The sequence below is a fragment of the Miscanthus floridulus genome, chromosome 1, assembly GCF_019320115.1.
Source record: "Miscanthus floridulus cultivar M001 chromosome 1, ASM1932011v1, whole genome shotgun sequence".
Taxonomy (NCBI): domain Eukaryota; kingdom Viridiplantae; phylum Streptophyta; class Magnoliopsida; order Poales; family Poaceae; genus Miscanthus; species Miscanthus floridulus.
The window spans coordinates 176,890,954-176,911,263 of NC_089580.1; the positions used below are offsets into that span (position 1 = coordinate 176,890,954).

At 53.2% G+C, this 20,310-nt stretch overlaps 1 protein-coding gene across 1 annotated transcript; it reads left to right on the plus strand.

Moving 5' to 3' along the window:
* The first annotated feature begins 1,438 nt into the window (after nt 1-1,438).
* LOC136467492 (uncharacterized) lies at nt 1,439-18,825 on the plus strand. Its single transcript, XM_066466212.1, has 3 exons — nt 1,439-1,784; nt 16,756-17,309; nt 18,769-18,825. Exons 1-3 carry the CDS (start codon nt 1,439-1,441, stop codon nt 18,823-18,825), a joined length of 957 nt encoding a protein of 318 aa, XP_066322309.1.
* The last annotated feature ends 1,485 nt before the right edge of the window (nt 18,826-20,310 follow it).

Here is a 20,310-nt window from a genome sequence, read left to right on the forward strand (position 1 = left end):
GGGGCCCTTCGCTTTTCACGCGGAGGGAAGTGAATCGATGAGGTCAGTGGAGGCCGGCGAGTCCGCCTCTTCGCACGGCGTGCCGGCCGAGGACCGGTGGATGGGGGAGGACGAACCTGTTGCCGCCATCCCCGAGGCGATGATGGAGGGGAGCAGCTCCAGTGCTGCACCCCGTGAGACGATGGAGGGGGACGGCTCCGGTGCCGCGACCGACGAGACGATGGAGAGGAGCGACTCCGGGGCCGCGCCCGACGAGATGAACCCCCCTGCCCCGGAGTAGGGGACAGGCATGAAACGGTCCCGCCCAGATGAGTCAGGGCAGGGGTCTAGGGATCCATCCCCTAAAACGCTTCCGCCGGCCGAGGACGTCAACGTAAGCCGTTGATTCCTCTGTTTTCATCCTTTTTTCATTTTTATTTTGACTTAATGGTTATTACCTTCGCGCAGGTTCTTGCGGACGGGTCACCCCCTGGGGCTGGCGCCCAAGAAGAGTCTCGCCCTTCAAGTGGGACAGACGGCGTCGCCTGGAGCCACCCCTGTTTCGGGCAGGAGTGGTGCCGATGTCAGGGGCCGCGTTGGCCGAACCAACGGCGTCCAAGGTGGCTCCCACATCCGCGGAGGTTACTGAGCGAGCGGTCTCTTCCGTGGCGGGCGTGGAACAGCCGGCCGAGGACCGCATACCACCGGTGACGGCGGTCGTGACTGCGCCAAGCCAGGATCAGCCGGACACGGTCGTGGTGGCACCCGAGGGCGTGGTGCAATCCGCGTCGCCAGGCGCCCATGTGGATCCTCCCGTGGCGCTCGAAGCGGCCCAAACGGAGGAGGGTCCAGCCGGAGGGTCCTTCGAGTGCGGCAGGTGGTGCCGCACAGGGTCAGGAGGGAGCCGCCACCGGCCCCTTTGTCGAGAGGAAACCGCTCCCCTGCGCGGGGAGAGCCGGCGCTCCAGTGGATGGATGCTCAGGACCCGACGTCGGCTCTTTTCTCGCTCGATGATCATTCCGAGAGCATGGAGCGGGAGGGTCTTGACATCGGGATCTCGACCATGCTGAACGCCCTGGACCAGGCCAGAGGAGCCCTCCGTGAGATCGTTATCCCTACCACTCAGGTATTTTCTGGACTTTCTTCTTTCTTCATGTGTTTTTGTGTTCTCGTATTCCTGATATCAGTCTTCTTCCTCCTCAGATTCTTGTTGCTCGTAGCCGAGATAAATCCCAATTCCTCCACGAACAGAAGGCAGAGAGGGATCGCCTTTCTGAGGAGGCCCGGCTGCGAGCAGACTTGGCCGCCCAGCTTGCTACTGTCTGAGAGCGGGAGGCCCAGGCGCGTCAGGATGCGGAGGAGGCGCATGGAATGTTCGAGGACCTGTCGGCGAGGTCTAGGCTGGATGGAGAGGAGATTGCCAGACTTAAAAAAGAGCGAGACGAGCTGCTGCAGAGGAATGCCGCGGCCAATGAGAAGGCCGGACGAAGTTCTGAAGGAGCTGGAGATGGAGCGGGACCTCCGGCGGAAGGCCGAGAGTAGGGCCACAGCCCTCCAGCAGAAGGTGGACGAGGACGTCGAGGTGGTCCGCTCTCTCCAGGCGGAGCTTGATGACGCGGTGAAAGGAAAGTCGAGTGCTGAGAACGCCGCCACCAAGCTGGAGAAAGAGGCTGCCTATACGCGCAGAGCCCTTCAAGCTGAGAGCGATGAGCACGATCTTCTACAAGCTGCGGTCGGGGTGGTCCTTAACGCCCTGAATGTGACGGAGCCGATGGAGACTAGCCCGCTCGCGGCTCGCGTCGGAGGTATCACGGCTCGGGTGGGCCAGCTTGAGGAGAGTGCCTTTCACAGCCAGGGATTACCCAGGCCTTCACCGTCGCCCACGCCCACTATGAGAAGGAAATAAACCTGAAAGTGATGAGCGAAGGCTTTCCGTCCACCTACGAGGATGAAGAGCTGGAGGAAATGGAGCAGATGGTCGCTCCCCTTGCGAAGAACCTGGCAGACAGTCTGAAAGAAATGGTTCTCCCTTCGCGGGAGTAATTAATCGAACAATTTTGAAAACAGCTTATATGTAATATGTGAACAAGTGTCGGTACTTTTCGAGTCTGGACGCCTTTCGTGCTTTTGCGTCTTAATTTCGTTTTGTTTGATTTTTGCGATTTCATTTTTTATGGTCTTACCAATATGTTCCCCTGAATTATGCCGCTGATTATAATGCGAGGAGATTGTTCTGAAAGAAGGAAAGGAGGTGGCCGTACCTTAACAGCCCCCGAGTAAGGTCCGACCCCCGCACCTGCTGGGGTCGGGTGTTACTAGAGACCGGAATCGTGGTTCTGGTGATAATGGATGCCATCGCAATAATCCCCGCCCTGTCTTCCAACAGAAATCCCAACTAGGGAACTCTATGGGCTCGGCAAGGTGGGGCCTTTGTCCCTGCATTATTTGGCCCGAGCCCCCGAGCCTTGTCAGGGTCTGATAGGGGTCGGCCGTTATTTGCGTGTTACCCCGTCCTCGGTTTTCGCAATCGGAGGGGCTGAGTGAACGACACTTGCCTCGACGGCTTGAGTACCGCGCTCAACGAGCTCGCTAACAGGGTACGTTCGTGTGGAATCCGGGTCCATCATTTGCTGATGGGGTCGGCAGAGCCCTCTGGTGGCACTCCACAACTTCTTAACCCGCCTCCCGGCAGATGCCTGAGTCGTTCGATAAGCTCAGGGGGCCCGATGGCCTCTCCTCGATGGAGATTCTGTGGGTTTGGCTCGAGGTTAGAATCGAACGAGAGAAGGTCGAGACGTCCCGGTTCGCTTCTGAGCGGGGTCGGGCAGGGCCGCTAGGGCTCGTCTCGGTTATCTCTCCCTGGCTCTGTTCGGCGTGAGGCGGCCTCGAGCCCTTCGCGGGCCGACCTTCGAACCTCAGCCTGTGGTTGCCTATATCGGATAAGGCAACAGTCGTTTCGTGGTGCGACACGAATCATTGGGATGCAATTTTTTGCATATGAAATGTTTTAAATGCAAGATTTAATTGAAAATAAAGGTGGTGACGTTACCTTGGTGGTATGAGTGGTGGAAAAGCTCCTACCAGATGACGTTTGTGACGAGGTTGGAAAAACCTGCGTAAGAATTGCCATTCTTTGTTTCGTGTCTCGGTGACTGATCCGAGCTGTTCAATTAACTTGGGCGACCTGACAGCTGTAGGCGGACCCCTCCGATCCCTTCCTTGAGGAAGGCGGACGTCGAAACTAGAGACGCGAGAGGCGTTTGAGCATGATTTTTCTGGTGAATAGAAACATTGTAGCTATCGGGGCGTGGGGTTTGCTAGTTCGTCCAGTTTTACTCAAAGCTTTGTGCCTGTATGTCGCGCCCTTAGTTTCAAGCGTACGGAGGGGTCAGGTGGAGAGGATGTCTAGATTGGTAGTCATCCTCGACAGCCCCCGAGTGATGCTCGCGTCCCTGCTATTTGATGGGGTCGGAATCTTGCGAACAAATTTTAACGCATAAAGTGAGAAAGCTGGGAGGCTTATCTTTCTTTGGTCGTTCGTTCGTCGTGTCTTCTGGGCCGAACGGCCGACCCAGGAGATCTGAAAGGTCCCGTCGCCGGGTCATCCATGGTCCTGCATGGGGAGGCGAAAAAGTTGTCTGCCTATGTGGGTGCCTTAATCGCCGCATCCGGAGCGGGTCAGTGGCGGGCCATACCCAGGCAGTGTTCAGTTTGACCAAAGAGGGACGCCTCGTAGACCGGGGTTCGTCCCGTCACCTCTGGCGCGTCCCCTCAGATATCAATCAGCATTGATTGCGTATTAAAAAAGGGGAAGGGAGAGGGTTTTTTCGTCCGACCTTTCGCCTTTCCTTAGTTACTGCGCCTCCTCTTTAAATAGGGAGGGGGAGAGGAGTTCTCAGCCCACCTCCCCTTCTGCCTCCGAGCCGCTATCTCTCCTTCTTCTTCCTTTCCGCCAAACGCGTCCGTGCGTCGCGGTGGTTCCTGAGTGAGGCAGAGTAATGCCAGAGAGAGATAGAGAACTTACAAACTTGCTCGTGATTCTGGTGCGTGATGTCGAGCCGGAGGTTATCCAACGTAGATGAGATGGTGCGCGCGGCCCTTGCCGAGGAGTCGCTGCTGCCGAAGGAAAGGAGGTGTCAGTGGGCGTCGTACGTCATTGACTGCGCCGTCGTTCGCTGTGCCCCTCCCTTGGCGGGAGGCGTTTCCTGCCCATATGCCGTTATCAGGGTTATGGCTGGGGATGATGGCGTAGTCTCCAGACGTCATGGCGGTGGCGTCGCTGCCGGGGTCGCGGCTGACGACGATGGCGTAGTCCCCGAACGTTCCGGCGGAGTCGTCGTAGATGGTGGCGCCTTCGAGGATCCAGCGAAGATGTCGCCGATGGAGAGCGTGGCACGGCGACCGCAGTAGACGAGCTAGCCCGTGTACACGCCCCGGACGTCGCCGATGGAGAGCAGTGGCGCGGCTGACCGTAGTAACACTTGTGGTAGAGCTGAGCCGAGACTGTAATGAAATAATGTTGTGGGGAAGCCCCCGGGTAAACAGTCCTCGGAGTATATTGTTCCTTTTTTGTAATGACATCGCTTTGTAAGTGGTGAATTTGTGCAAAAAATGAACAAAATTGCATCCTTTGCTTATGGCAAGTCATTTTAACGCTTTCCAACTCTTCTCATGGTCTAAGTCATAGGAAACTAGGAACGTGGGCGAACTAATTCTGATTGAACTGGTGAGCAAAGAGGTTGCAGCCGCTGGGGCGTGGGTGCCTTGCGGTCCTACCGGTTGTATTCAGAATTGGTTCCCAAGATCTTAGCCCCTGAAACTCGTTTACGAGGCGAATGGAAAACTTAAAAAATGTTTGCAAGTACAACAGAGGGATTTTTTACAAGCGTAATACTTGTATTACCCATGACATATGTTATGATCACATGCCACCCCCGAGTGAGGTCTGACCCCTCATGATTTGCAGGGGTCGGTAGTCACTAAGGATCGGGGTTCTGTTAAGACAAAAACTGATAAGGAAAAGTGTAAGCTTATTTTAAGGATAGAAACGACGTAGCTGCTCAATGTTCCAGGCGTTGGTGAAGACCTCGCCTTTGATGGTTTTCAACCGGTAGGCGCCCGGGCAAAGTATTTCTGTGACGATGTAGGGCCCTTCCCAGGGCGGGGAGAGTTTGTGGCGATCCTTGTTGCTCTGCACAAGGCGGAGGACGAGGTCTCCGACGTTGAAGGCTCGACCCCGCACCCGTCGGCTGTGGTACCGCCGTAACGCTTGCTGGTACTTGGCTGAACGGAGGAGGGCGATGTCGCGGGCCTCATCCAGCTGGTCCATGGCGTCTTGGTGAGATGCCTCGGCTCCCTGTTCGTCATATGCTCTGATTCTTGGTGCTCCATAGTCGAGGTCCGTCGGGAGAACGGCCTCGGAACCGTAGATCATGAAGAAGGGTGTGTAGCCGGTGGCCCGGCTAGGAGTCGTCCTTAGGCTCCAGAGCACAGCTAGGAGCTCAGCGAGCCAACGCGCGCCGAACTTGTTCAACCGGTTGAAAATTCTGGGTTTGAGGCCTTGAAGAAGCATGCCGTTTGCGCACTCGACCTGTCCGTTCGTCCGGGGGTGCGCGACGGCTGCCCAATCGATTCGGATGTGATGTTCATCACAGAAACGAACGAATTTCCTACCGGTGAACTGCGTGCCGTTGTCTGTGATGATGGAGTTCGGTACTCCAAAGCGATGGATGATGTCGAGAAAGAACAGCACAGCTTGCTCGGATTTGATTGTGGATATTGGCCGAGCTTCAATCCATTTTGTGAATTTGTCTATGGTGACAAGCAGGTGGGTAAAGCCCCCGGGCGCCTTTTTAAGTGGCCCAACCAGGTCAAGCCCCCAGACCGCGAAGGGCCACGTGATGGGGATCATCTGGAGAGCCTGGGCCGGGAGGTGTGTTTGCCGAGCGTAGTATTGGCACCCTTCGCAGGTGCGTACAATTTGCTCGGCGTCGGCTACTGCAGTGGGCCAATAGAAACCCTGTCGGAATGCCTTCCCAACCAAGGTTCTTGGTGCGGCATGGTGACCGCATGCTCCACCGTGGATGTCGCTCAGTAGGAGTTTCCCCTGTTCGCTAGGGATACAAAGTTGCAGAATTCCGATGTGACTTCGTTTGTAGAGTTCGCCCTCTACAAGAACGAAGGATTTGGCGCGTCGCGCGAGCCGTCGGGCTTCTGTCTTGTCGGTTGGTAGTACGTCGTGGAGGAGATAGTCGAGGTAAAGCGTTCTCCAGTCATTGGGAAGATCGGACTCCATTGCTGGGTCTTCTTCAAGCTCCATGACCTCGGGGTCAGGAGGAGCAGTTGGCAGATCGGCCCTGGGGGTCGGACTTGAAGGGCCATCGTCAGCTTGTTCTGACCCCGCATAGCGTACCGAGGGTTTGTGTTGATCACTGGCAAAGACGCCTGTTGGAACCGGCTCTCGGCTGGATGCTGCTTTTGCGAGTGTGTCGGCCGCTTCGTTGAGGCGCCTGGGGATATGATTGAGTTCGAGGCCGTCGAATTTGTCCTCCAGACGTCGGACCTCTTGACAGTATGCCTCCATCTTGGTATCGTGGCAGCCCGACTCTTTCATGACCTGGTTGACGACCAGCTGAGAGTCGCCCCTAATGTCAAGGCATCGGATGCCCAACTCGATGGCGATTCGTAGGCCGTTGATGAGCGCTTCGTATTCTGCAGTATTGTTTGATGAGGGGAAAATGAAGTCGAACCATGTACCTCATGTGGACCCCGAGGGGGGATACAAAGACTAGTCCTGCTCCGGCGCCCTTCTTCATCAGCGATCCGTCGAAGTACATTATCCAGTACTCTTGATCGACGGCTGCTGGTGGCATCTGGACCTCGGTCCACTCCGCGATGAAGTCAGCTAATGCCTGAGATTTGATCGCCGTTCGGGGGACATAAGAAATGCCCTGATCCATCAGCTCGAGTGCCCATTTTGTGGTTCTTCCCGTAGCGTCATGGCTACGAATGACCTCGCCGAGGGGGAACGATGTTACTACTGTCACGGGGTGTGACTCGAAGTAGTGGCGTAGCTTCCTTTTGGTGATGAGGACGGTGTAGAGGAGTTTCTGGATCTGGGAGTAGCGGGTTTTGGAGTCGGATAACACCTCGCTGATGAAATATACAGGGCGCTGCACCTTGAAGGCGTGCCCCTCTTCCTCCCGCTCTACTATTAAGGCCGAGCTAACCACTTGGGTGGTGGCCGATATATATAGTAGGAGAGATTCTCCATCGCATGGAGGAACTAGGACCGGTGGCTTAGTTAAAAATTGTTTAACCATGTCGAGTGCCTTCTGAGCCTCCGCTGTCCACTCGAAACGGTCCGTTTTCTTCAGGAGTCGATAAAGGGGGAGTCCTCGTTCGCCGAGGCGTGAAATGAATCGACTGAGGGCGGCAAGGCACCCGGTGATCCGCTGAACCCCCTTTATGTTTTGGATCGGGCCCATCCTCGTGATGGCTGATATCTTCTCTGGGTTGGCCTCGATGCCCCTGCTCGGAGACGATGAAGCCGAGCAGCATGCCCCTCGGGACCCCGAAAACACATTTTTCGGGATTGAGCTTGATGCCGTTCGCTCGGAGTTTCGCAAAGGTGCGTTCAAGATCGGCGACAAGGTGGTCAGTCCGCTTGGACTTGACTACAATGTCGTCGACATAGGCCTCAACTGGTTCGCCCGATGAGATCTCCGAAGCAACTAAGCATACAGCGCTGGTACGTTGCCCCAGCGTTCTTCAGACCAAACGGCATTGAAACGTAGCAAAATGATCCAAAGGGCGTGATAAAAGATGTCGCGAGCTGGTCGGACTCTTTCATCGCGATTTGATGATAACCTGAGTATGCGTCAAGGAAACAGAGGGTTTCGCACCCCGAGGTGGAATCGACTATTTGGTCTATTCGTGGCAAAGGAAATGGATCCTTTGGACACGATTTGTTGAGGCCAGTGTAATCAACACACATCCTCCATTTCCCGCTCTTTTTCTGGACAAGAACAGGATTTGCTAACCACTCTGGGTGGTACACTTCCTTAATGAATCCTACGGCCAGTAGTTTGGCTATCTCCTCGCCGATGGCCCTGCGTTTCTCCTCGTTGAAGCGACGTAGGCGTTGTTTCACCGGCTTGGATCCCGGGAGGATTTGGAGAGTATGCTCGGCGACCTCCCTCGGGATGCCCGGCATATCCGAGGGTTTCCACGCAAAGATGTCCTTGTTGGCGCGGAGGAAGTCGACGAGCGCGCTTTCCTATGCGGAGGAGAGCGCGGTCCCGATTCGGACTTTTTTACCCTCGGAGCTCCTAGGCTCCAAGAGGACGTCCCTGGAACCCTCTGCTGATTCGAACGATCCGGACGACTTCTTTGCGTCGGGTGTCCCTTCAATGACCTCCTCCCTCAGGGTGGCGAGCTCTTCGGATGCGATGACCGCGGATGCGTGTCCGCAGCATTCGACCTCGCACTCGTAAGCGCGCTGGAAGGAGGTGCCGATGGTGATGATCCCATGGGGGCCCGGCATCTTTAGCTTCAGGTATGTGTAATTGGGTACGGCCATGAACTTCGCGTAACATGGTCGCCCCAGAATGGCGTGGAAAGTCCCCGGGAACCCCACTACATCGAAGGTGAGGGTCTCGGTCCGGTAATTGGATCGATCCCCAAAAGTGACGGGCAGGTCAATTTGCCCCAGTGGCACGGCTTGCCTTCCAGGCACGACGCCATGGAAAGGTGCTCGAACGGGACGGAGGTGCGTTCGGTCGACGCCCATCTCGTCGAGTGTCTTGGCGTACATGATGTTGAGGCCGCTGCCCCCATCCATCAGTACCTTGGTGAGCCGCTTTGGACCGACGATCGGGTCGACGACAAGCGGATACCTTCCCGGGTGTGGGATGGCATCCGGATGGTCGGTCCGGTCGAAAGTTATGGCGGATTCCGACCACCGGAGATAAGCTGGCATAGCCGGTCCAGCGGTATAGACCTCTCTACGTGCGACCTTCTGGTGGCGCCTGGAGTCGTAGGCCATCGATCCTCCGAAGATCATGAGGGCACCGGTTGGAGTTGGGAAGGTGTCGTCCTTCTCCTCCATGTTGTTAGTGGTGAGAACAGGCTCCTTCCCCTGCTCCTCCTTGTTCAGGCCCCCGGCCAAGTATTTGCGCATAAGGCCGCATTCCTTGTATAGGTGCTTGGCCGGGAAGGCGTGGTTTGGGCATGGCCCCTCGAGCATTTTTTCGAAGTGGTTCGGAGTGCCCTCCGCGGGCTTCCGACCACCTTTGCGGTCGGCAGCGGCCGCGAGCGAGTTGTCGCACCGTTGCTTCTTATTTTTACCTTTGGCAGGACGGTTGGAGGCGCCTTTGCTAGCGTCCTCGTCCCGCCTTGTCTTTCCGTCGGAGCGATCAAAGATGGCTCCGACCGCCTCCTCTCCAGAGGCGTGACTGGTGGCGATGTCCAGAAGTTCCTTGGTAGTTCGCGGGCCCCTGCGTCCTAGCTTGTGGACCAGGGATTCGCAGGTTGTTCCGGACAGAAAGGCTCCTATCACGTCGGCGTCGGCGACGTTTCGGAGCTCATTGCACTGTCGGGAGAAGCGCCGGATGTACCCGCGGAGGGTTTCATCGGCCTTCTGACGGCAGTTCTTGAGGTCCCATGGGTTTCCAGGGCGTTTGTACGTGCCCTGGAAATTACCCACGAAGATCTTAGTCAGATCCACCCAACTCTAAATAGCATTGGACGGTAGGTGCTCCAGCCATGCTCGTGCCGAGTCGGCCAAGAACAGCGGGAGATTGCGAATAATAAAATTATCATCACTCGCACCACCGGCCTGACATGCAAGCCGATAGTCTTCGAGCCAAAGCCCGGGATTTGTTTCGCCAGAATATTTAGGAATGTTAGTAGGCGGTCGATACCTTAGGGGGAACGCAGCGTTGAGGATGTGCCGGCCAAAGGCCTGAGGGCCTGGCAGAACGGGGCTCGGGCTTCGGTCCTCGTTGCTGTCGTAGCGCCCGCCACGTCGGGGATGATAGCCGCGGCGCGCTGCTTCTCCATCGTCGCCGTGGGCACGTCTCCGGGCGTCGATGATGCTACGTACGTCGCGGCCACGGCCGAGGCGTTGATGTACAGGGACGACGGAGGGCTGCCCGCCGGCTGGCGGTGTTCGGTGTATGGATGCGTCTTTGGTGGGACGCACTGAGGGCGCGCGCTGGCTGGTGTCGGGTTCGCGTCGTCGAGACAACGAACTTTCCGCCTGCTGTGCTGCTGCACGCTCGAGCAACGTGCGAATCTCCCGATGAGCGCGTCGATCCTCGGACGTCGTGGCCTCCGGGAGGCCATGCAGCAAGGCGGTTGCTGCGGCGATGTTCTGGCTGGCTCGAGCAAAGTGAGGAAAGGCCCCATCGTCGGTGAGGATCCTTTGATGTACGGTGCGGGCTGTGGCGCGCGCGCGCCCCCCGTCTTTGTGGCGTTCAATCTCGCGATTGATGTCCGCGTATTCCCGTGCGAGACCTTGCCCGGCCTCATCGATCTCTTGCTGACGAGCCCTTAGCTGCTCCATCCTCAGGTGAGATGGGGCCGTCCCTTCTTCCCCGGATCTGCTGTCAGGATTGTTTGTAGGGGTGGCCTCTTCCTTGGAGACGCTTTCGACGTGACCCTCGGGGGTCTGCGTCACGTAGCATTCCCGGGAAGGGTGGTGGCTCCCCCTACTGGAATCTGAGCTGGAGAGCGATACAGGTTCCTCGTTGAGAAGCTCGTAGAGGGTCTCCGTATCCCGCTCAATCGCCCCCACGAACTCGATGTCCGTGGGTGGTTGAACCACACGTAGCGCCAGAAGGAGGCCAGCGGTTGCCGCAACGTTGCGGAGACCGAACGGAAACGCTGTCGGGGCGCTCCATACGGACCCTTCTGGACACATGGTGGCGTTGTGAGAGGCCTCTTTGGGCGACGGGACTCCCCGGGAGTTGCCCGGTGGGCCCCTAAGCCTGAGACGGCTGAGGTTGATCGAAGGGGGAGAGGGAGCAGCTGAATGAGTCAGCGCCAGCTCTCCTCCTAGTGTGATGATGAAATCCAGGTCGTCGAAACGCACGTGTGCGCCTGGGGCCCAGGTGATTGCGTGGGTGGTCATCCGAGACCTGATTTGGAACGCGCAAAGCCCCTACCTGGCGCGCCAACTGTCGGTGTTTCGTACAAGCACCGGCAAGTAAATTTATAGTAATGCGCGTTAGGCTTGGATGGTGCGCTAAAGGACACAAGATTTATACTGGTTCGGGCGGAACGTCCCTACGTCCAGTTTGCTGCTGCTTGTGTTATTAGCACCGTGAACGATCTGTAGTAAGGGGTACAAACTATCGAGAGAGGGACTGGTCCCAAGTCTCTGATGGAAGAGTTGAAAGGTGGTCAAGAGCTTCGTAGCCGCTTGACTGTGCGTATGAGTGCGTTCTCTTGTTCGGTCTTCTTTTTCGGTCCCCCCTCGATGGAGAAGCGCATCCCCTTTTATAGATGAAGGGGCTGGCTTTACAAAGGTGAGGGCTCTAGGACGCGTATTCTACTTAGTCTTGTGGCTTACGTCTATCAGATCAGGTCCTCCATTCTGATGAGTGCGAAGGAAGATAAGTGCTTACAATATTGTTGATGTCTCTGTAGGATGTCAGGTTAGTCACAGAACGCTGCCCTGCGCAGGGTATGGGCTGTAGTACGGTGGTTTTGACTTATGAGCCTCTCCCAGCCTCGCTCCGTGCGCCTTCTGGTTCCCATGATTCCTTGTTGGGAGAGTTCGGGGTCGGGGTCCGGTGTGGCACCGTGGCCAAGGCCTTCCGACTGGGGGGACCTGAGGGGTCGGGAAGCGGGCGCCGCTCCCTCGGGTCCACAGCGTGGTGACGGAATACCCGTCGTCCGTGGAGATAGCAAATCCGTCCTTGGAGCGTAGCGGTTGTCGTATATCTTCGTTGGGTTCCGTGTCCCAGAGCTGAAGGCGGCGCCTACAACTCTACAGGGTGAGGCGTACACACCTGTAATACCTTTTGGGCTCTGCGGCGCCCGGAAGGGTCTAAAGCATCAGTCCTGTCGTTCCCTGGCAGTCTTTTTCCTGCCAGGACGCAGGGTATGGTCGTTGGAGCCATGGTTGACCCGAATGTCTTGTCTCGTCCTGTACCCATCATTATGAGGGATAGATATCGATCAGGGCGAGGCTCGTTCTGGGCCGTCGGGTGAGGCGGAGATCAATCCCTATCTCTTGGGCGAGACTAACCCTATCCCTCTGGGATCGGGCGAGGCGGAATCCATCCCTTAGCCCTTGGGCGAGACCGAGCCCGCCCTATAAGCGTCGGGCGAGACGGAGTTTGGCTTTGAGCCTTTGGGCGAGACAGGGTTATCCCACAAAGGCGTCGGGTGAGGCTGACCCTGCCCCTCCGGGCTCGGGCGAGACGGAACTCATCCCTTAGCCCTCGGGCGAGACCGAGCCCGCCCTCAAGGCGTCGGGCGAGACGGAGTTTATCCCTCGGCCCTCGGGCGAGACCGAGCCCGTCCCAAAGGTGTCGGGCGAGGCGGAACCAAACTCCTGTTACTCGAACAAGGGATGACATGACGCCTTTATGCGTCCGGAAGTTTTTCACGTTTGGTGGTTATCGGTTTCGCCTTCTGGGGTACCCTGGTATTAGGTCCCCGACAATCCGGGCAACTGGGGGCCTGGAACACATATGATGACGATGGTGGTGTACAAAGGAGCAGTACACGTTTGAGCCAGCAGTTTCGCTTCAGCCTGCCGTATAGTCATATAGATACGCCTACGCCTACCTTATAAGTACATCTACAACAGCAACAAACGGCTCTGTGTTGCCGACAGTGGATAATCGTCGTCCGAGGCATTCCTGAGGGTTGTTTAGTTGCAAAATTTTTGACGAAATGATACCGTAACATTTTCGTTGTTATTTGACAATTAGTGTCAAATCATAGTCTAATTAGGCTTAAAAAATTCGTCTCGTGAATTTCATCTAAACTATATAATTAATTTTATTTTTTATTTACATTTAATGCTTCATGCATGCGTCCAAAGATTCGATGTGACAGAGAATCTTAAAAAATTTTAGGAACTAAACACTGCCCTGGTCCTCGCACAAAATTCGCCATCGATTCCTCCATCGCCGGGTCAATTCGCTCATTTAATCTCGCTCCTGTATCGCGGTCTCCTTTTCATGGGTCCCTTAATTAACAAAGGAGAATAAGCGTACGTACTCCTCTATGTTAATCTACAGCCGATTCGTTTCGTCGTAAACATCATAAATTATTTATCGTTGACTGATTTAGTGTGAAAAAAAAATACTATTTCAATTTATAATCCAACGATCGTTTACGCACAAACGAACAATCTGCTAAACCCCACGTCGACCGGAGATCCTGCACCAGCAGCAGCCGGGAGGGAGGCCTAGCTAGACAGCGACAGACGAGTAAAGGCGACCTTGGATTGTCCTTTTGGATTAAGAAGAGGCTTGGCCTGCACTCTGCAACGTTCAGGTTCTGTGAGGCAGGTTAAGAGGTCGCCGGGAAAGCGACGAGGCGACGCAGCGGCTCTGAGCACGCCCGGTCCGTGCCTCTGCCGCCGTCTGCCCTGCCCGCCGCGCCGGTTGATTGGCTTGGAAACGAAGCGTGCAAAAGAGTTCGGGAGGTGCGTGCGCCCATGCTTCCCACTTCCTCCCCTTCAGACTTTCAGTCTACACTACTACTAGTATATTCAAATCAAATTAGTACTACCATTACTGTTTGTGTTGCTCGTAATCAGTTCATTTTCGCAAAAGGAAATGGGCGATCATGTCACAACGTTGGTGCATGTCTCCGGTTGCCCTGGCAGCAGCTGGCTCCACCCAATTAAGGAGGTGTTCGGCTGGCCGGCCAGCCCACTCACGAAACTACTGTTCATGTAAACCGTGTTTTCAGACAGAATAGTATTTTCCCTTCGCACCAATCAACCGGAACTATATTTTGTCTTATTTTTTTTTAGTTCTGTCGAACAGACGCGGCCATCCAGAACAGTATTTCGCACCACAAATTAATGTTTATTTTTCAGAGGATCATGAAGTACCAGAAATTTGGAGAGTACTACTACTTGTTCTTGTATAGGCAAGTATAATTCAGGGTGAGCTATCCAGCTACGAATGATCACATGATCGATGTCTACGGCTTTTAATCATCGATCGGAATGGGAAACGTGGAATCTCTAGTGACACTCGTGGAATCTGTGTGCCGATCGATGCATTATGCAAGGCGGAGAAACGGTGACGTGAACACGCAATTAAAAGGATCACGAGACTCACATCATCAGGGCCGCGCCACGCTTGAAGGGTCACCGACGCTGCCATCTCCAGCTGCTGATTGGTTTGGTTATTATACATGGATGCGTATACATGTAGGTCTTGTTCGCTTCTCTTATAATTCGTCTTTTTCAGCTTTTTTTTTCAGTCGGAACAGTATTTTTCTCTCACAACAAATCAATCGGAATAATATTTCGACTTATTTTTTTAGCGAAGCGAACGGGGCCGTAGATGTAGAGATATGTACGACTCCATCGACGATCGACCCTATCGATTATTGACCGCCCGTGCACGCACTAACAAATCATCTCTTTGTGATTACCTGATTTGGGAATACGCAACAGATACAGTACTCCAGTAGTCGGCGGCTAGTCCTAGAACAACTGAACAGGTGGCGAAGAACTGCGTGCAGCACGTAGTGTATCTGTGTACGCCTCGCCGGCACGTCGTGCGTTCATGATTATGCCAACCTAACCAAGATTTACTAGCAACAATGGCGGCCGCCGGAGCCCGGAGGGACACGTACGTCGCCACGTCGGCGTCATGCGCACGATGGCACAGGTGTCGATCGGTCGGCCCCGCCAGATTCATGCGGGCGGCGGCTGGGATGATTAATGACCGAGCTTGGAGGTAGCTCGATCCGGCCGCCGGCCGGGGGGTGTTGCGAACAGCGAACTCGTCCTACCTCCTACGCCTTTTTGCTCAGACGTGACTGTTCACTGGACCTTCCGGGTCTCTCTTTATTCCGCGGCCTCGCAATTAGTCGCGCCGTTCGGGATCAGATTGCCAACGATCATGATGATACCGCGTCTAGCCTGTTGGACAATTCGATTAGCAGTTCTCATTGTTTTTTCTTTTACTCCCTCTCGGTCTCAGTTTCTAGATTTCGTCTGAAACCACTTGTCTCACACTCTCACTCGTCTAGCCGGAGTAGGCGCAGGTGTGCACCAAACACTGCAGAGCAACACCAAGAGCTCAGACTTCACTACTTGCTTTGGTAATGCATGTTACTACTAGCTGAAGCTTGAAGGTGAAGGTACGCGGCACACAGAGATTCTTGGCGTGGAGCTAGCGCCTAGCGGTCGTTACCCAGTGTCCCAGTGTCCCTTGCATATGCACATCGGCTGGAATGATTTTTTTGTAAATCATTGACACAGAGAAAATCAGTTCTTTACCCATCCCTGCCCCCGTGTCCCTTGCACCTGCACATCGGCTAGAATGATTTTTTCACTGTTTATACTGGAAACACTATTTATATTGAAAATTTATGAGAAAAAAACATTACTTCGATTAAAAAAACCAGCTAAACAAGCTTGTTTATTGCTCAGCCGAACATCACCATATGAGTACCTGATGAATTCCTGCACTTGTCGCCTGAGGACTGAGGGGCATGGGCATCCACCAAGAGCAGAGTCTGCCTCTGCCTGGTAGTGGTTGGTGATCAGAGAGAGGCCAAGCTTTGTCTTGTCGATCTGCTCCCAGCGAGCGAGAGAGATGGAAACAAAAGGCTATCAGACGTTAGAACAATGTACTGTTTTTCGGGTGTGAACACATAATAAAAGAAGACGACACTGAAAAGACTCCCTGTTGAGATACTGTAGCCATTGTCAGAGGCAGGAGCTGAACGACTCACCTACCGTCATGTAGCCACATACAGGGACAGGCGTAGAAGTCAGTCCTGCTGTGTTATCTAGTTATTGTTGCAGCATGTGCGCTGTACTAGGACTAGATAGATAGAGTTGTATAAATAGACTACCACGACAACTCAGTAAAGAGAGTTCAGATTTGCCATCTCATACAGGGCTTCAGTCAACGCTGGTGTCTTGTACTGTGTGTGTATACTCTGTTCTCCCTCTTCTTCAACCTAGAGACATAGTGTGTAGGGACGAACAACGCTTGTTTATGGTCGGCTTAGCTAGTGGGTGCTCGGCAACACTATCGGGTATTCGGCAAGACTGGTGAGTGGTTCACTCACCTGAGCCGGTGATCCTATGAGCCAACAAGTGGTATCAGAGTCGTACAAGCGTCGTCGCTAGACTAACCGCTGGCGATGACGGGCGGTTCGGAAATGGGCGACAACAATGACACTGCTGTGGCTGTCCAGCCATGACCGGAGATCGTTGTTCGCACGGTGCGGGAGGTCAGCGGTACCAGTTGGCCGACGCTGACTCGCACCAACTATGGAGAGTGGTCGGTGACCATGAAGGTCAAGCTCAGAGCCCGACGGCTCTGGAATGCTGTTGACAAAGGGACCGACAATAAGGAAGATGACATGTCAGCGTTGGAGGCTATCATCGCTGCTGTACCGACTGAGTACATGGAGCCGTTGGGGACGAAGAGCTCTGCTAAGGAGACGTGGGAGCTATTGCGGCGATGCGCGTCGGTTCCGACCGAGCAAAGAAGGCGACGACTTAGCTTCTGAAGCAAGAGTACGTCAACCTCAAGTTTAAGGATGGTGAAACAGTGGATGACTTCTCTCTCTGCCTGCAGACGCTCATCAGCAAGCTGAAGAGCCATGGCGTCACCATCGACGAAGAGGAGGCGGTCTCCAAGTACCTCCACTCCGTGCCGGCAAAGTACATCGATATCGCTCTCTTCATAGAGACGATGCTGGACTTGTCCACCCTCACCATTGAGGATGTGACAGGCCATCTACGGGTGGTGGATGAGCGCCTGGAGCAGGCAACAACAACGAAGGATAGCGGTAAACTACTGCTGACGAAAGAGGAGTGGGCTGCTCGGAGAAACTCCGGGAAGGCAGCCTCCTCCAGCCACGGTGGCGATGGCAAGCGCCGCGACAGGGCTTCTTCGGAGAAGAAGAAGCAGGTCGACCCAAACGCCTGTCGACGTTGTGGGAAGATAGGCCATTGGGCACGAGAGTGCCCAAATCGTAAGCAGAAGAAGAAGGCTGAGGCTCATCTAACGCAAGCTAATAATGATGATAAGGCCACTATCCTGATGGGGACGCTCTGTGCACTGCACGATGTCGAGGCCGAGGAGAGGAAAGATGCGACAATGGTGGAAGGACCTAGAGACTGTCAACCTCGACGAACCACGTGCCCAAGTCCACCTCGGACGTGTGGGCGCCGATGAAAGGTCATAATGGCTAGAGGGGGTGAATAGCCTATTAAAAATTCTAGAACAATACTTAACAAACCGGTTAGACAATTATGAGGTGAAGCAAGTGTTGTGCTAGCATACTAAAAATAGCAAGCCACCTATCACAATTCTAGTTTATATAGTTTCTATCCACACAATAGCTATATCACTGCACTAAGTTAGTGTGCTCTCAAAGGCTAACTAAAGAGTCACACTAACCAAACTAACAAGCTCTCACCACTAGCTATATTAAAGAGCTTAACAACTAGTTTGTGGTAATGTAAAGAGAGTGAGCAATTTGTTTATACCGCCGTGTCGAGGAAGGAGCCAAACAATCACAAGAATGAATACCAATGAAGACCAATCACCTCAGAATCAAATGATGAACACAATGATTTTTCACCGAGATTCACTTGCTTGCCGGCAAGCTACTCCTTGTTATGACGATTCACTCACTTGGAGATTCACGCACTAATTGGTATCACAAGCCAAACCCTCAATAGGGTGCCGCACAACCAACACAAGATGAGGATCACACAAGCCACGAGTAATTCACTAGAGTACCTTTTGGCTCTCCGTCGGGGAAAGGTCAAGAACCCCTCACAATCACCACGATCAGAGCCAGAGACAATCACCACCCTCCGCTCGATGATCCTCGCTGCTCCAAGTCGTCTAGGTGGCGGCAACCACCAAGAGTAACAAGTGAATCCCACAACAAAACACGAACACCAAGTGCCTCTAGATGCAAACACTTAAGCAATACACTTGGATTCTCTCCCAATCTCACAAAGATGATGAATCAATGATGGAGATGAGTGGGAAGGCTTTGACTAAGCTCACAAGGTTGCTATGTCAATACAAATGGCCAACCAACTGAGCTTGAGTCGACCATGGGGCTTAAATAGAAGCCCCCACGAAATAGAGTCGTTGTACTCCTTTACTGGGCACAACACGGGGTGACCGGACGCTCCGGTCATATTGACCGGACGCAGAACCCCAGCGTCATGTCGTGCGATGCACGCCACGTGTCCCCTCTCTTCAAATACCGAGTGCTTGATTCCAATGGTCAAGTGATGACCGGATGTGCTGCTGTGAAGTGACCGAACGCAGGACCTCAGCGTCCGGTCGTTTCCAGTAAGCATCCAGAAGCGAGAAATCACGACCGGACACGTCCGGTCATGCTCGACTAGACTCTCCCAGCGTCCGGTCACTCGACGTCTCCTCTGTGCACTACCACGTCAGCGGGATCAGACGCAGCCCTCTAGCGTCTGGTCAGAGATCGACGCCAGCGTCTTTGCTGCTTCTACTGACTGAACGCACCGGTCCTTCTGAGACCAGTGTCCAGTCACTCACAGTGACCTCCGTCTTTTCTATATAGGGCGCCGGTGGCACCGTCGGACTGTTCGCACTCTACGGGCGGACACTCCGCCTGTGAAGTTCCTAACTCTTGCTCAAATATGTCAACCACCAAGTGTATCACCTTGTGCATATATGTTAGCATATTTTCACAAATGTTTTCAAGGGTGTTAGCACTCCACTAGATCCTAAATGCATATGCAATGAGTTAGAGCATCTAGTGGCACTTTGATAACCGTATTTTGATACGAGTTTCACCCCTCTTAATAGTACGGCTATCAATCCTAAATGTGATCACACTCTCTAAGTGTCTCGATCACTAAAACAAAATGGCTCCTACCATTTATACCTTTGCCTTGAGCCTTTTGTTTTTCTCTTTCTTTTTTTCAAGTCCAAGCGCTTGATCATCACCATAGCATCACCATCATTATGATCTTCATAATTTCTTCATCACTTGGAGTAGTGCCACCTATCTCATAATCACTTTGATAAACTAGGTTAGTACTTAGGGTTTCATCAATTCACCAAAATCAAACTAGAGCTTTCAATCTCTCCCTTTTTGGTAATTGATGACAACCCTTTCATAAAGATATGAATTGAAATTCAATTAAATCCATGTTGCTTGCCCAAGCATATTTACTTTGTGTAAAAGGATATGGACAAGTTTCATGAACTTTAAATGGTAGCAATTGCTCCCCCCACATATGTGCTAAGAGTTTGGATTGTAGCTTGCACATATGCTTAGATAGGAAATATAGGAGGCAATGTCTATCAAATGATGCTAAGGTATAAAAGATGGACCTTTGAAGCGTGATACCAATCAGAGTGCACCATTATACCATCCTTAGCACCATGGTTAGCTCGATACCACTTGGAAACACTTAGAAATGAAATCACTAGATAACATATGCATGCTAGATTTTCATTTCAACATTTAAACCTACAACTAGCATACACCACACAAGCATGGATATTGAAATTTAAAACTTGTGCCATGCAAGCAAACATATGAAATGCACATTCAAATGCACCATATAAGTTCATGAGCTTGCTCCCCCTACTTGTGTGCATCACTATCCAAGTTATCATTTGTTCCCATTGGTGTACTAATGACTTTGCTATCACTCATGCCAAACTTCTTGATCATGTCCTTGATATACTTGCCTTGACTCACAAATGTACCATTATTCAATTGCTTAATTTGAAGACCAAGGAAGTAACTTAACTCTCCAATCATGGACATCTCAAACTCATTTGCCATCATCTTTCCAAACTCATCATAAAAGTTTTGATTGGTTGATCCAAATATGATGTCATCAACATAGATTTGCAATACAAATAAATATTTTCCAATCTTCTTGATGAAAAGAGTGATGTCAACCTTACCCATCATGACCCCTTTAGAGAGTAGGAAATCCCTTAATCTCTCATACCATGCTCTAGGTGCTTGCTTCAAGCCATACAATGCCTTCTTCAACTTGTACATATGGTCGGGCTTCCTATCATCTTCAAAACCAGGAGGTTGCTCAACATATACTTCTTCATTAATGTAACCATTAAGAAA

What these genes read in the sequence shown, in the direction of transcription:
- LOC136467492 (XM_066466212.1), top strand. Translation starts at nt 1,439, where the DNA reads ATGCCGCGGCCAATGAGAAGGCCGGACGAAGTTCTGAAGGAGCTGGAG. An exon ending in GCTCGCGGCTCGCGTCGGAG is followed by an intron (nt 1,785 to 16,755) that starts GTATCACGGCTC and finishes ATGGTGAAACAG; the next exon opens with TGGATGACTTCTCTCTCTGC. An exon ending in AGAGGAAAGATGCGACAATG is followed by an intron (nt 17,310 to 18,768) that starts GTGGAAGGACCT and finishes TTTTCTATATAG; the next exon opens with GGCGCCGGTGGCACCGTCGG.